Consider the following 15,491-nt stretch of genomic DNA (forward strand, 5'->3'; position numbering starts at 1 on the left):
TGTCAAAGGCTTTACAAACAAATATTATATAAGGTAATGAATTTCTAAACAGGAAGCTTTAAAAAACAGTCTGGATTTAATTTCAGAATACAGCTCAGTAATACACAGAAATTATGATCTTCCTAGAATGATTAGCTAGGTTTAGAGGAAAATATTCTCTCTGTACCTGGTAATAATATCGAAGAACCCAGCAGAGCCCCTCAACATAAGACTGTACAACTTTACGACGGAATTTCTCATCAGCTGCATCAACGTCAAATTTGTTCTTGTAGTACCGCTGCTTCCAACCAGCTTCCCATAGCCTAAAACCCAGGCAAAGCCGGTTCATGTTGAATTAATACTTTCCATAATTGTCCACTGGTTTATCACCCAAATCATTTTATATTTGATATCCAGGTGAAATGTGAATGAGATAAACAGTAATGCTAATACAGCTTCATTTAATTATTTCTAAAAAGCCCACTTTCACAGAATTTATTAAAAGATAGTTAAACATCAAAAATCCAAACACTGATTCTAGTAAGACCATTATAAAACTACATTTTGGAAAAAGAGAAAGTAACTATTTATTAAGGTAGATACTGAACACTTGTTTGTTCAAATTTTAATACTGTTTTACATGTTTTTTGATTGTGGACCAATTCTGAAACTACACTCTAAGATTCAAATATTAAAGATATTTTATACCAGTTCCTCAGTTTGTTAAAATACATTTAAACTAAACAAAGGAGTCAATCAAATTACTTTAAAAAAAGATTTGCATGGGTAATTTTTTAAAAAGTAAAAAATGGTTTGTAGAATAATAATCTAGGAACCAGGCAGAAAATTATGTTTATACCTATTCTCCCATCCTTGGGTCTTATCCCTCTTTCAGCTAAGAGTTGTTGGCTTAAGGGAAGGACACATACACACATGTATGTATGTTCTGGTAGAACTTAGAAGCAGGTCAATCAATTCACTAAATTATCATTAATCACTTAAAATACATGTGAAGAACCACTTTTTCAAAGTGTTTTTTCTTTTTAAGTACTCATTTTTCATTCTTTAAAAGATTTAAACATTTTATTGAAGGAACACAAAGAAGCCAAGGAACACTAAAGAAACAAATCAGAACAGATCAAGAACATCATGATGATTCTCATTAAGGGCTATTTTCTACCATGTGCCACAATTCACAAATTAATTACAGTCATGTTCCAGAATACACCACACCACTTTTAATTCCCTCCCACCTGCCCCAAGCATTCACAGAACATCAATTAGGACAAATATCTTCTATGATGTGGATTTTAACTGTTTTACAGAAAATATTAATGAAATACATATCAAGAGTCTCAAGCATTTCTTGAAAGAAGCATTTCCACCTTGACTATTCTCAGCACTGGGATTACACAATAAAGTACTAACAAATCAAGTTAACTATTAAGCTGGTATTGATCAAGATGGCTACCCAATAAAACAGGTAACATACTCTAAGAGGAAAGTCCAGAGTTGCAGAAACAGAGGATCAGGTAAATGCTCAATCACAAGTCACCACATATCTCAGAATCTGACATCAAAGGACATTAGGAAAATATAGAACCATACATGACACTTGAGAAGCTTCTCATCATAAATGCAAACATACCATCCACGTCCTATAAAAGAATCATGAGTTGTGGCCCACTACTGTTTCACTTTGAAAATATATCATTTTGCTAAATTCTTAATGAATTACAATTATTAAGATTGTTGGCCTTTTGCACTCAGAACCCAGGATTCAAATCTGGATTTAATTATACGAGAGGCTATTAATCTTATATAATGATCTCAAATTTCTGGATAAAGAATCAAAGTTTCCTTTTACAAATTTTAAGTATATAGCTAAAAGGAAACTTCTCTGTCATGAAATAGAATTGTATATATGCAAGTCTGTGGTTTTAAAAAATATACGTATTTATCTCTTAACTAAATGACTTTTGCTATTTCATTTGAGGAAAAACCTTTCCAAATGAGAAGAGTAAAGCAAACTATGCTACGTATCCAAGTGTAACTTAACTTTCTATGTTAAGCAGCTTGAAAATTTAATCTCAAAACAGTAACATTCAGATCACATAGTCAGAGCTAAACACCTCATGTCTAGCCGATCTAGTGCCTGGTCTCAGAGGGAAAAGTGGCTTGGAGGACAAAAACCTGCACGCATACTAATCTAGATACTTAGATTTAACAGCTATAGCTTACACATCTCACTGGAATTTACTGACTATTCTAACCCTCCACATTAATTACTGGTGGATAAAAAGATCACAGGCAAGCATCTGAAGGCACTGCTGCTCTAAGCTAAATAGCATTAATTAGACAGCATCTATTTCAGCAATTTGATAACAAAGAGTTACCAAAAAATGGTTTCACCTGACGTTATCCTCTGGCTCAGGTTCACTGTCACTGTCTTCTGCTTTTCGCTTAATTCCTCCTATTGGAGACGGGGAGCCATCAGAAGTGAAACTCGTATTAGGAGATATTGAAGGACTCTGCAAACAATTATGACATTACAGAGGAAGGATTTAATTATTCATTTCACATAAGAAGTTACATCCAACTGCTATTACAATCATGCTTCATGGTAATACAACTGTTAAAGCTATTAAATAGATACGGTAAGTATATTTAGAAGACTGTTCTTGGCCTACTCTACTCCCTCAAAAAAAGAATTATATATTTCCAAGCTTCCTATGCTTAAACTCAAAAGAATCTGCACAGTAGAATAAAATTACTTCAGAAGAAAAAAGAATTTAATTTTATCCATTTTTAAAAATTAAAGGACTGGAATTATTTTTTTCTTTGGTGGTTCCCTCATGTTATGAACTCGTGATCACTTTCTACCAATCAAACAGCAAAGTTGTAAGGGGGAAAATATAAATACCTAATTAGTAATACACAAAATAGTCAGTGCTGGTGAGAATGAAGTTAAGCGGTAAATGCTCAACCTCACACAACCATTTGGAAAGCAACAGTTTAACAAGACTCTGCCAGATAACGGCTAAATTATTTTATAGATAATGTTTTAAATTCAAGGTCCAAGTAAAAATGTATTAGTAACTTAGAAAAATGCAGATTTATTATTTTAAAGACTTGGATACCACTTTAAATTCACTATTATCTTCCGTTTGTATCTAATTCAATGAACACAGTGAACACCCTAAAGTATTTTACTTATTTTTTTTTTAAAGATTTTATTTATTTATTTGAGAGAGAGAGAATGAGAGACAGAGAGCACGAGAGGGAAGAGGGCAGAAGGAGAAGCAGCCCCCCTGCTGAGCAGGGAGCCCGATGCGGGACTTGATCCCGGGACTCCAGGATCATGACCTGAGCCGAAGGCAGTCGCTTAACCAACTGAGCCACCCAGGTGCCCCAACTTTAGTTTTGTTACATGATCAAAACCACAAGTGGCAAAAAAGGTTTTCATGGTAGTTTTTCTTCTGTTATTCACAGCATATTAGAGATTGTGATTAAATTGAATTATTTTTAAATTGAGAGCTTAGCAGGCTATTTTAATAATACTGTAACTAAAACCTTAGTATGAATGTAGTTCACACCATAGGCCAAAAAATGTTACAACAAAGCAAAACTGTATTTCTCATAGAATTTATAACTTTCTTTAAAAAAATGTATAATTTCCATTTTATTCATGATACTCTACGGCCAATACTGTTCAAAAAAACCAAAACTATAAAATTCAGGAATGCGCTTGTTGTACTTGAAAGTGAGATGGGTACTTTTAGACAGATCTGAGTTTGAAATTCCAAGTCCAACCTTTACTGGTTGTTTGGCCTTGGGCAATTTATTTAACCTCTGTCAGCCTCAACTTAAAATGGGGATAATGTTCTATCTCTTTGTCGGTTACGGCGAGGATTAAATGATATGTATAAAGAATCAACAGCAAGATGACGGCGTGGCGTATGGTGGCTCACCTTTCAGTAAGTCATCACTATTATTTTTTAAACCAACATTAAATCCATATGGATTAAATTATGAGAATGATATTCTTATCAGCTGTCTAAGTACAGAGAAGTTGGGTAAAAAGCAAACTTTCCCAAATTGAAAAACAAGATACAAACTATATCTGATAACAAAAATAATATACCTGCAAGGGAAAACAAAAAGTGGCTTATTTTTTAATACTAAATATCTACTGCTCTTTTCTGCTCTCTACCAACCAAGTCTTTCCTGACCATACCAGATTCACACCAATTGATTCAAATTCCTTTTTAAAAAGTTTCTTGCAATCAAATTTTATGAAATGGCCACAGATATAGTCAAACTGTATTTCAGAACGCAAAATTTAAAAACACGTATTTATGAGGAAACAGAAGCATTAACAGTGTGGACCATCAGGTAGACGCTACTCAATACTGGACACTAATATGCCGAACAGCTCAAATAAACAGCAAAAAAATCTGTAACGTTAAAGGCTCCCTCTAAATAAACTGGTAATTAGGCTTTGTGATTTCCTTAAATTCGTAACATTCTAGATGAAAATCCCTCTATGCAAAGACTCCAACAGAAATAATTGTGTCAAGGGGAATTAAAACAGGATCGAATAAGCAACCTAATCAATCATCAACCTCCCTATTCATACTCCCATGGCAGACATTATTAATCAACAGTGGGTCCAGTCCTGTGGAGACTCATTGAATCCTTCTCAAAGCCATCAGAGCTGGCAAAGTTTAAACCGTAGCCCTACCTCCCTGGGAATAAGAAAAGGTATTCTATCATGGACATGGTGTTAGACAAACAAGTCACTCAGTTCCACTTTGTGGGGAAGACAGTCACTATAATCTTAATGAGGGACACCAGCCTTTTCTGTTCTATTCAAGCATCTCATTGCCATCCCTTCACTGGCCCTCCATATCCCACTGTTAACCGTGTAAGGAGTAAGACAAGAACACAAAAATCAAACAGAAGAAAAAAACATAACAGAAAGCCAGGCTGCTTCTCTCAGGAGATGCAAATTCTCATGAATTCTCAAATTCCATAGCTAAGGTCCTAAAACTTCGAGATGGGAATTTGCAGAATATAAATCTCCTGATATGGCAAAAATTCCACATACGGGATTGCCCTGCAATAAAGGATCTGAGCATCAATAGGGTAACCGTTAAAATAATGCAATATCAAAACTTATGCAATTTCCTTGAATATATCAAAACAAAAATTTACATTAGATACCAAACCCTACAAATTTCCTCTCTCTATAACACACACTCTCATGCCTACCAGCCTGAAATAAGCAATAGCTTTGATTCTTTGCTGTACATCAATTTATGGTCTGTTCCCTCACCCCTGCCGCTGCCCTGCCATGTACTCTGGGCTCATGGTGTGTTGCCACTACAACAGGAAGCTACTGGACGGACTACAGCTTTGCTGGCTGAGATGATCTGCTTCTTCAGTCTGGATCACCAAGTTCAAACAAGGAGGGATATCAGGTGGCAAATCCATTCAATTCCTGAGTTTCTAAATGCAGAGCAACCAGAATCTGCATAGTGAGAGCTACCTTAAATTATGTATTCAGATCTATTCCATGCCTGAGTTGGACAGCAAGAACTTAAGCAGTGAGGAGTACCTGTATTTGACAGACTGAGGAATATATATAATAAAATGCCCATAGCTGATTCCTGGAAAGAAAGGGGAAAACCCACCCCACCTTACCCCCAGCTATGAGATACTCTGATGTCCCCATCATGCTTCTAGCACCCAGTACCTTTAGGGGAAAGGGGAAGCACTGCGCCCATTTGCGTTACAGAAACATTGCTGCCACTTAGCTATATTTACATGCATTTTCCTTTCTTTCCCATCATTTAGATATTTACATATTGATAATCATGGATGCAACAAAGTTAAAAATATCTCAAGGGAAAAGAAATTGAGAAAAACTACAAAACAAAACAACTCCAGGCTGAGTAACAAAATTCACACACAGCCACAAGAGACCTCCGATGTCACCACTTTTCAATGTCACGTAAAAGTTAGTCACTTACAGAGTTATTCTGCATCCTCATTTCATAGGCTGCTTGTCTCGGATTACTGGCTACTTGAGAACCCGGTGAATTTCTTGAACCCAAGGCATGAGGGGTTAATATTCCACCAGGAGAGAAAGCTGGTTGATCTCTCTAACATAAATGGAAACAAATGCAGAAATTAAAATTACATCACAATACAGTTAGATGACAGGAAGAAAAGAAGGCAATGGAATAGAGTCCTCACTGTAAGCACTTATTAAAGGAGGAACTGGATTTCTGTTAGCCTTTACAGGACTGTCCACAATTTGATTTGATGTTAAATCACCCTGTAAACAATATTATGTAGTATTTAATAATAACCATTCTAAAAGTACATATAATACACTGTTCTGATACACAGAATCTATTCAAGACTCAGTAAGCTATTCCATTATGTTTACTGACAATTTCAGAAAACATTCAAGAAACAATTTCAGGCACACAAAAATAATATAACTATGAAGGTTAAAAAACTAGTCAAGAGTTTGATTTATACTTAGGATAACCCACTTTTATTTACCCTTCACCTTGCTAGAATTTAACTCTTTATTTCCAATTAATTATATCTATGATTATAGCTATAATAGGTAACAGTTGTGGCTGACTGGTAAAACATACTTTTTCCACAGATACTGACTAAAAGAAAATAGTAATACATAAGGTAGAAAGCAGATATTCCCCTCGCAATCTAAGTGGTTTTGAACCTACCTGTAACAATAAATAATTCTACTTTTCTCCCTTCTAAGTTCCCCAACTTGCTCACTTCTAATAAAATATAATAATAAAAGGCACTCCCTAAATTCCATGAGTTTAAAATCCAGTAAAGACAAGAAAAACAAGAATCAAAGAAGTAACTATAGAGCATTATGCAATGAGGTAAGAAAACAAATATCACAAGTTAGAAGTAGCAGAGTTCAAAGAAAAGGACTGCTCATCCCTGGACCAGGGCCGAGGCCCCAGGGGAAAAGCTAAGATATGAGGGAGTCATGAAGTCAGAAATCCACTCAGAGCTAGCAAATGTAGGCAACACTCTGAGTCAGAAGGGACGTGGTACATTTAGAAGACAGCACAGGCAGCTAAAATCGGACCAGATCAGAGTACACAACACGTGCCAGTCTGAGAGAGAGTGGGCTCTAAGCAGACTGTAAAGTCGCTGGTCATTTCTGAACAGGGAAACAAGAGTTTCAGGAAGATTAATCTGACAAAGATGTAGACAGAATGCAGTAACTTATAAGAGAATATAAAGGGTTGACTATTTTTATTACAGAAACAATACCTGATTATCACAAAAAAAAAAATAAAATAGCTAAGCACCCCACGCCCATCAAGTGCATCTTTTCAAACTCAAGAGTTTAGAAAAGACTTGACACCAACATTCTTTCTCCAGGCAAGAAGGCAGCCCTATCCAACACCTACTTGATAAGGAATAACACTGCAATAAACATCTTTCTCCCAAATCGTAAACTTATGCTATTGCCAATCTTATGAAATTAATTAAAACTCACCTTCATTCTCTTTCTTTTTTCTTTCTGTCGTCTTCTAAAACTGTCCTAAAAGTATAAAATCCACATATTCTGTCAAATAATTACACAAAAATGTCAGAGTTAAACATTACCAGGAATGATTTGGGAAACAATTTAAGTTTTAAAGGAAGACCCCAGAAACCTAGGTACATAATTAGGCAATGGACCATATGTTCAAAGTGCTGTTTATCAGAACTTTAGATGGATAGAGCATTGTAAATGGAGTTTAGATATAATTTAATTGTTCCTCTTAATATTTTCAGATAGTTTTGACATCATTTCAGGAAAGAATGCAAGAGTCATGACAAAGACTCTTGGCTTTACCCTGGAGCGAATAGGCTGTCAACATGGAGAAGATACAAGTAAGTAAGAAAACAATTCTTAAGTTTTAGCTGAATACAGTTAATAACCAAGATGGCCATTTAAAAAATATTAACAAGACAATTTAATAATGAACTTCTGTTACCTAAAAAGGGCTCGACAGTTCCTAATTCTGTAGCATGTACGGCAAAAGTGGGTAAAGAGAAAAGTGGGGCTCTGTGCAAACACTACCTCCCTCCCGCCTCCCCACAGCCGCCAGGTTCCAAAAAGTCAATCTCATGAAAGAAAGGAAGGAAATTCAGATGTTTGCACTGCTCATTCTGAGCCAACTTAATTCACAGGAAAGAGTCCAGTCTGCATTGATTCTTCCCCTCCACTCATTTTCAAAATGTAGTCACGATTTCAATTAAACAGATTTGGGACTGATCTTGTTTCTCACTAACTGGCCATTCAAAGGCCCCCCTGGTCCCAGGGGCGCCTGGGTGGCTCAGTTGGTTAAGCAACTGCCTTCGGCTAGGGTCATGATCCTGGAGTCCTGGGATCAAGTCCCACATCAGGCTCCCTGCTCAGGGAGGAGTCTGCTTTTCCCTCTGACCCTACTCCCTCTCTCTCTCTCTCTCTCTCTCTCTCTCTCATTCTTTCTCTCAAATAAATAAAAATCTTAAAAAGAAAGAAAATTTAAAACAAACAAACAAACAAAAAAATAGAGGCCTCCTGGTCCCAGAAAGCACTCCTTCCATGCCCAAGATTCTGTGAGTATCAAGGCACTGGAACAACTAAGGTCTTACAATAGCCCAAAACAGGGGCCAGTAGGTACTATACTGCCTGCCACCTGACTAGCAGCACTTCTATCCCTTCCAGGTCAGTAATGCCAACTGCAAAATAACACCCTTAATAAGATCTAAAACTTATGCTTTCTGCCAGAAGAGAAGCTGAATGTTGGATATATGGTGAAGAGCTACATTAAAACCTCCTAAGATAGGAAATCCACCAATTTCTTTAATCAAGCCTTCCTCTCTAGCTTTAATTTAAATGTTTCTTATCTAGGGTACCAATGAGCTGCAGACAGTGAAAGCCATTAGTTTTCAGTCCTTATCTGACCATGACTCTTTGGTCTTGAAACATGCTCTTCACTTGGCTTCCAAGCCACTACACTCACCTGGTTCTCTTTTTTCACTCTTGCTGCATGCCTTCGCTCCATGACTCCCCAACCTCTCAATGTTAGTGTTCCTCTGTGCCTAATACTTGGACTTCTCTACTCTTATGAGAGTAATCATCTAGTCTCATGGCTTTAAACACCATCTATATGGTGATTAGTCTCCAACCAGGACCTCTCCCCATTCAACATCTCCAACTGGGTGTCTCAAACTTAACATGCCCAAAACGGAATCCCCACCCCCAACTCTGCACCTCCCAGTCTTCTTCATCAGTTGCTCAGACCATTTTTCAACTGCTCAGATAAAATGCCTTGGAGTCATTCTTGATACTTTTCCTTCTCTCAACCTAGCATTGAATCATTAGCCAATCCAGTGGTTCAACAAAACATTTAAAATCCAACTACCTCTTATCATCTTCACTGCCACCATGCTCGCTCCCTTGGACTGCTGCAAAAGAGCTTCCTAACTGGGCTCTTGTCTTCTATCTTTGCCTCTATATAGTCAACATCCTGGGTACATACCCTAGAGCCTCTGCACTGGCTATTCCCTCTGCCTGAGATGCTCTTCTTGCAAACACCTGCATAGTTTACTTCTTCACATTCTCCAGGTCTTTATTCAAAGTCATCTGTTGGTGAGGCCTTCTCTAATCACCTTTTCTAGAACTGCAACAACCCCATCTCCACGTTCCCAGTATTTCCTCACCTGCTTTAATTTTCTTCCCAGCACTCATCATTCTCTAACACAGTACACAGTTTACTTAGCTTTTGTGTTTATTGTCCATTTCTGGAAGAAATTAAGCTCCATGAGGTCAGGAATTTTTGTTTGCTTTTTTGTTTTTCTGTTGTATCAGTGACACTCAGAATACTATCTGGCACATGATAAACACTTAATAAATGTTTGCTGGGTAAATGAGGGACATTTGCAACATAAAGGGCAAACATCAAAGCTTATAAAATAAAAAGCATCACCTTCAACTGCTCAGTTTTAGTAACAAATACTGATGTATTCCTTTTCTACTGTCTGTTTTGTGCTATGAACTCCTCCTTTGGCAATCAGTCAAAAGCCACAGACACACTTTCCAGGAAAAGACATATACCTGTATATTTTTATATTGAATTTCTGAAGGTTCATATATTTCCACCAATGCCCAACCTTGCTGATAGACATCGTATGATGTGAGGAACACCAAAAAAGATCCAAAGAGCTTTAAAATGCCCTCTCTGCTAGTCCAGTTGGAAATAGTATTACTTAAGTCTGAAGCACTTTGGTACCTATCAAATCTCATACATCCTGCTCTATGCCAAATATCACCAATATTTATTAGTACAAAGTCTGCTAAAGCCACATAAAAGGGCTGTTCTAATATAAGGTTTTTATATCAAATTGTACACAGTACATACGTATAGTTATTTTCTTAAACATAAATGGAAGCAGGTCAAGTGGAGCCAACTCCACTTGTTGAAGACTTAGTTAAAAATGGCTATGCTGGTACACATTTGATATCCCAAAGTCAGTTCTGTTATTGGAACCTTACACATGAAAAATTCTTGCCACCATAGTGGATTACCAAGTACCAAAGGTTTTGGAAAGAATGCTTAGAGTCCACTCACTCTATTACATAAAATGGTACTGAAAGTTCTAAGAAAGAGACCACTAGCTACAGTACACAAAGTTGAAGAAAATATAAAATCCTGTCAGACACAATGACATGTTTTAATCTGTAAGGAAATCATGAAGCAATGTAGCAATATTTGCTCAAAATAGGCATATGAATTTTTTAAGATCAGATTCTGAAAGGATTTCCTTCACTCTCTTTCTAAGAAGCACTATCTATTAATTTTACCCACTGCTTACCTCCCTTGCCACTCCCCCACAATCACCCTCCACCCCCCTTTGCCTCCAAACTACCGCCACTATGCCCCATTGACTCCCCAGAGCCTCTGAACCTCTGGCCATGGACTAGGGGCCTGCCCATCTTGCCCTGACACGTCAGAGAGCACCAATGGCTTCTCTCTTTAGGGATTTCCTCCCATCTCTCTACAACTAGCTCCTCTCTCTCTTTAAATGTCCATGTTTCTCAACGTTTCTATTGGAGGCACTTTCACTCCACACAGACTCCCAGGGACTTCAAGTTCACACTGACAGCTTGAAGGAACTCCCATCCACTAATGGTTCTCAAATCTCCTGTCAAAAGACTTCTGCCCTGAGCTTTACACAAATCCATCTAATTGCTTCATGGACTTTCTCCTCTCCAGTGTCTCCTATATGGCACCTCAAACTTAGTATCTCCAAAATGAAACTCAATTTCTACCTTGTCCCCAGCTCAACCTGCTCTACCCCAAGTGCTTGCTATCTCAGTGAATGGTACCAGCAATCTCCCAACTGCCCGAGCCAGAAACCTGGACTTCTCACCTAAGCACTCATCCTATCATACATGATCAATTTCCAAGTGCTTTGTTATTTTATTTCTTTCTTTCACGTATAAATTTCTTACTCAGACCTGCAACTGTCTGCTTTGGCTGATGCGATCCAACCCTGACCCCCTATATTCTACTACCAGAGTAGAGTTCCTAAGTCTTAACCTGGCTTCCAGGGCATAAATATTTCCTATAAAACATGGCAGCCACGAGTTCAATCCCAGCATTCATCTAGCCTTCGCACCCTCATTTCACAGCCTACTGATTAGAGAGGTGTTTGGATTTTTATCTTAAGATTATGAAGAGAGAAAAAAATTACAATGCAACTCACACAGTGTGCAATACACAGTTCCACACAGCAAGCATCACCACCTTTATAAAATAAAGCACTGACCACTCATGATTACAATGGTGTTTGATACACTATAATAATAACAACGCACTCAAAGAGGTTAAAAGTACAATCACAGGATCATCACAGCCTATTAGAGACAGGAGCAATTTAGCTACTGCAATAGAAACACTTTACCTCATCATCCTTTCTCTTTTTAAAAATGCTATCCTCAACTTCACCAACTGCTAACATGATCATCTGTACTCTTTGCAGATTGACATAACCACTTTCTGTAAGGTAACCCTGTAAGTGATAAAATACATGTAAAATGATCTTCTTATAAAAGCAAATACTTCTGTTTTGAAATTATTCAAGAGTGAACTTACCCCAGTTTTGTGTACCACATTTTTGTATATGTTAACCAAACGGTCAATTGCACCTTCCCTGCCACCAGGAAACAAACATTTCGCATTAGGACCACTGTGCACTGTAAAGGCAAGAAGGCTAAAACACTAGTTTGAAAATCCACACAAACGCACGTACCTAATTTCTAATGATGGCAGGTGAGGAAGGAAGTCATTTCCCACAAAGAAGCACATGAAGACCCAGTCATCAATACTCCTCTCAACATCAAATGTAAACGGCAGGCTGGCCATGGTGAGCTCTCTTTCCAGATACTACAACCAAGAAGGAATGCTACCATTAAAGCTATCAAAAGCCACCCTGCTTTAGAGCACTAACCCCAGTGTTTATTGCTACATACCTCACGAAGAACATTAAGACGAAGGAAGATAAATTCTCCTTCTGCACAAGGAAGACTATCTGCAAGTTCATCATGCTGCAGGAAAGGGGAGTCAAGATTAAACAAGTCTACTCTAAACCCTGTAACTTTTTCCAACGAAATAAATATATTATGGCTTTCTCTAAAGCAAGATTCATTTTAATACTACAAGTATTAACAAAGAAAACCAAAAACCTCACCAAATCATTTTAAAAATAAAAAATTATCCATAATCCCAATCACACCTAGACCAGAGATCAGCAAATGTTTTTTGCAGAAGGCTAGATAGTAAACATTTTAGCCTTCTGGAGACATATATGGTCTCTGTTGCATATTTTTCATGTTTTGTTTTTACAACTCTTTAAAAATATAAATACCATTTTTAGCTCATTGGTCAAATCTGGAGGGCTGGAGTTTGCCAACCCCTGACCTACATCCAGTCAATATTAAATTTCAAGGTATATACTTCTAGACCCTTCTCTATGAACATACAGTAAATTTTTTACCTTTTTTCCACTGAGCATGTCTTTTAAAGAAGCACCATATTCTTAAATCAGATGAAAACCCATTCAAAGGGGCCTGGATATAATCAAGTGAACCCAAAATATATAGGAACTAGGAGTAACTTAAAAGTATCAAGCAGATTAATATATTTTATTTATATTCTTTTTAAGAAAAAATAATCAGTTGAAACAAATACTTCTATAAACAAATCATGTGTAAGAGGCATTATTAACTAGGAGACCTAAGCCTCATGTAGACATAAACTATGCTAGAAGTGAGTGGAGAAAGACTGAGTGCATGCATGCTTTTGAATGTGTGTTCACTTTAAAGGGCTTTGAAAGACACATTCCTGTGAGGGTAACAGAGCAAGTAGGTAAAAATCTAATACAATATAGTCTTCTCTTTATCCATTCTAAAAATGAAGTAACCTGAATATACTTAATGCCACTAAACTGTAAACTTAAAAATGGTTAAAACAGTATATTATGTCTTAAGTGTATTTTATTATAACAAAAAATAAAATAGAAAAAATTTAAATGAGGCAACTACCATTTCAAAATTCCTACCTTTCCCTTCTTTTCTCTTGGCAAACCTTCACAGTCCTTGACCTCATGTCCAAACTGATTACAAAGTCCACATGGTTTGGGTTTGTTTGGTTTGAATTCTTCTCTAATGATGGTAAAGTTGGGTTCATGTGTAGCAAGGCCGAGCATAATGAGATCAGCTATCAATCAACAATGATAAAACAATGAACAGTGAGCACTTTAAGAAGACCCTACCACAACCAATGATAAAGGACACCACTGTAACACAAGTTACCAACACAAAAAAAAGCCCAAACTAGCACATAAACAGAGGTGGTAAAGCCAAAAAACCTAAAACTTCTTAGTTCTTAGGCAACAAGTTGTCCTCCAGACACATGGGCACAGAAAATCTTCCATTTAAAGGTATACAATATCAAAAGGTTGAAAAGTATTTTTAAAATGTAAGCATAAATGAACATGAATCACAGATTAAACAACTTAATACCAGTTCCTTCTCAAACATAAAATGAGCAAGGCCTATTAGAATTTCCAGGACACCAGGAATAATCCACTACTACACACCAACCCATCAACTTGCTATGGTTTAATCCAAGAGAATCAAATCCCAAAGAAACTTACCATCTGCTCCACATAAGCAATGATGAGTGTTTGGGTCATGGTTAGGTTGGGCTAAAGAGAGGGGAAAGATACATTTTATTTATATAAATGCATTTTACACCAGAGGAATATCACATTCTACCAAATATTTTCTATATAATGGCTTAGCTTTTTTAATAGAACATATAATAAAATATTTATAAGGGAGTTTTACCTCTTTGTCTTCTAATATAATCCATGATTTTATGTTCTCCTTCACCAGGAGCACTAGCATCAGATAAAATAACCTATAAAAAATAGTTTTTAACACTGTCACAGTTCATCTCCAATTGTCTAGCACAAAAATCAATAAAATTGAATAGCTTAAAATAAATTAGGATAATTCTATTAAGACAGTGTTATTAATTAGAAATTTTTCATAAGGTGTGTGATAAACACCAAAATTGTTTCATTGGTTAACTTACTACAGGAATAGAAAAAATGAAATGTTTCAGTCAAACTTAGCCAAAAGAACTGATCAGTTCACAGGTTTCTAGTATTCTCACTGCTACCCAAGGATACAGCCCCAAACCACAAAAGCCCAGGAAGTAATCAATAAAAAATACCCATTAAATATAATTCACCATATCTAGTTTATAGCAAAACAAGCTTTGAATTTCTTTTTTTTTTATTTTTAAAAAGATTTCATTTATTTAAGAGAGAGAGAGTGCATGCATGAGCAGGGGGAGGGGGAGAAACAAACTCCCCACCTAGCAGGGAGCCCGATGCGGGGCTCGATCCCAGGACCCCAAGATCATGACCTGAGCAGAAGGCAGACGCTTAACCAACTGAGCCACCCAGGTGCCCCAACAAGCTTTGAATTTAAAATTACATATAAGTTCATTTAAATATTACTTAAACACGTAGAAGAACACAACTATTCTTTAAACGCAGCCCTACAACTTTATTCTTGCTGTTTTGATTTCTAACAATAGAAATTTTCATTTAAAAATTGCTTTCCTATATATATATATGTATATATATATTTTACATATAATACAAAATATATATATTTTCTTAAATCATGGGTCCTGTTTTATAGCTTCATAGTGATGATAAGAGGACAAAATTGGCATTGAGAGAAAATTCAGCAGTCTAAAACTGGACCATGCAGGGCACCCCATCTCTAATAACCCTGGAAGCTTCTCTTTCCTCTGACAGTCAACTAGCATTTTATGGGGTTATCAGTCATATCAAAGTACAGCCTAAAATGATCACCCTTATCTTTCTGAAGTACC

General features: G+C 36.7%; 1 protein-coding gene across 2 annotated transcripts in view; it reads right to left on the reverse strand.

Moving 5' to 3' along the window:
* Nucleotides 1-15,491, reverse strand: part of XRN2 (5'-3' exoribonuclease 2) — an 82,147-nt gene that overhangs the window by 38,426 nt on the left and 28,230 nt on the right. For both annotated transcript variants that reach the window (XM_064572730.1, XM_045885354.3), the window contains exons 7-17: nucleotides 14,429-14,501; nucleotides 14,236-14,286; nucleotides 13,639-13,796; nucleotides 12,551-12,625; nucleotides 12,331-12,464; nucleotides 12,174-12,231; nucleotides 11,983-12,090; nucleotides 7,541-7,585; nucleotides 6,015-6,146; nucleotides 2,392-2,510; nucleotides 167-302 (exon numbers count right to left, since the gene is read on the reverse strand). In XM_064572730.1, the coding sequence (XP_064428800.1) occupies nucleotides 167-302; nucleotides 2,392-2,510; nucleotides 6,015-6,146; nucleotides 7,541-7,585; nucleotides 11,983-12,090; nucleotides 12,174-12,231; nucleotides 12,331-12,464; nucleotides 12,551-12,625; nucleotides 13,639-13,796; nucleotides 14,236-14,286; nucleotides 14,429-14,501 (1,089 nt within the window). The remainder of the gene's footprint in view (nucleotides 1-166; nucleotides 303-2,391; nucleotides 2,511-6,014; nucleotides 6,147-7,540; nucleotides 7,586-11,982; nucleotides 12,091-12,173; nucleotides 12,232-12,330; nucleotides 12,465-12,550; nucleotides 12,626-13,638; nucleotides 13,797-14,235; nucleotides 14,287-14,428; nucleotides 14,502-15,491) is intronic.

The sequence above is a fragment of the Mirounga angustirostris genome, unplaced genomic scaffold (assembly GCF_029215605.1).
Source record: "Mirounga angustirostris isolate CCGP_5_RB_7025 unplaced genomic scaffold, mMirAng1.0.hap1 SCAF_10, whole genome shotgun sequence".
Classification (NCBI taxonomy): Eukaryota; Metazoa; Chordata; class Mammalia; order Carnivora; family Phocidae; genus Mirounga; species Mirounga angustirostris.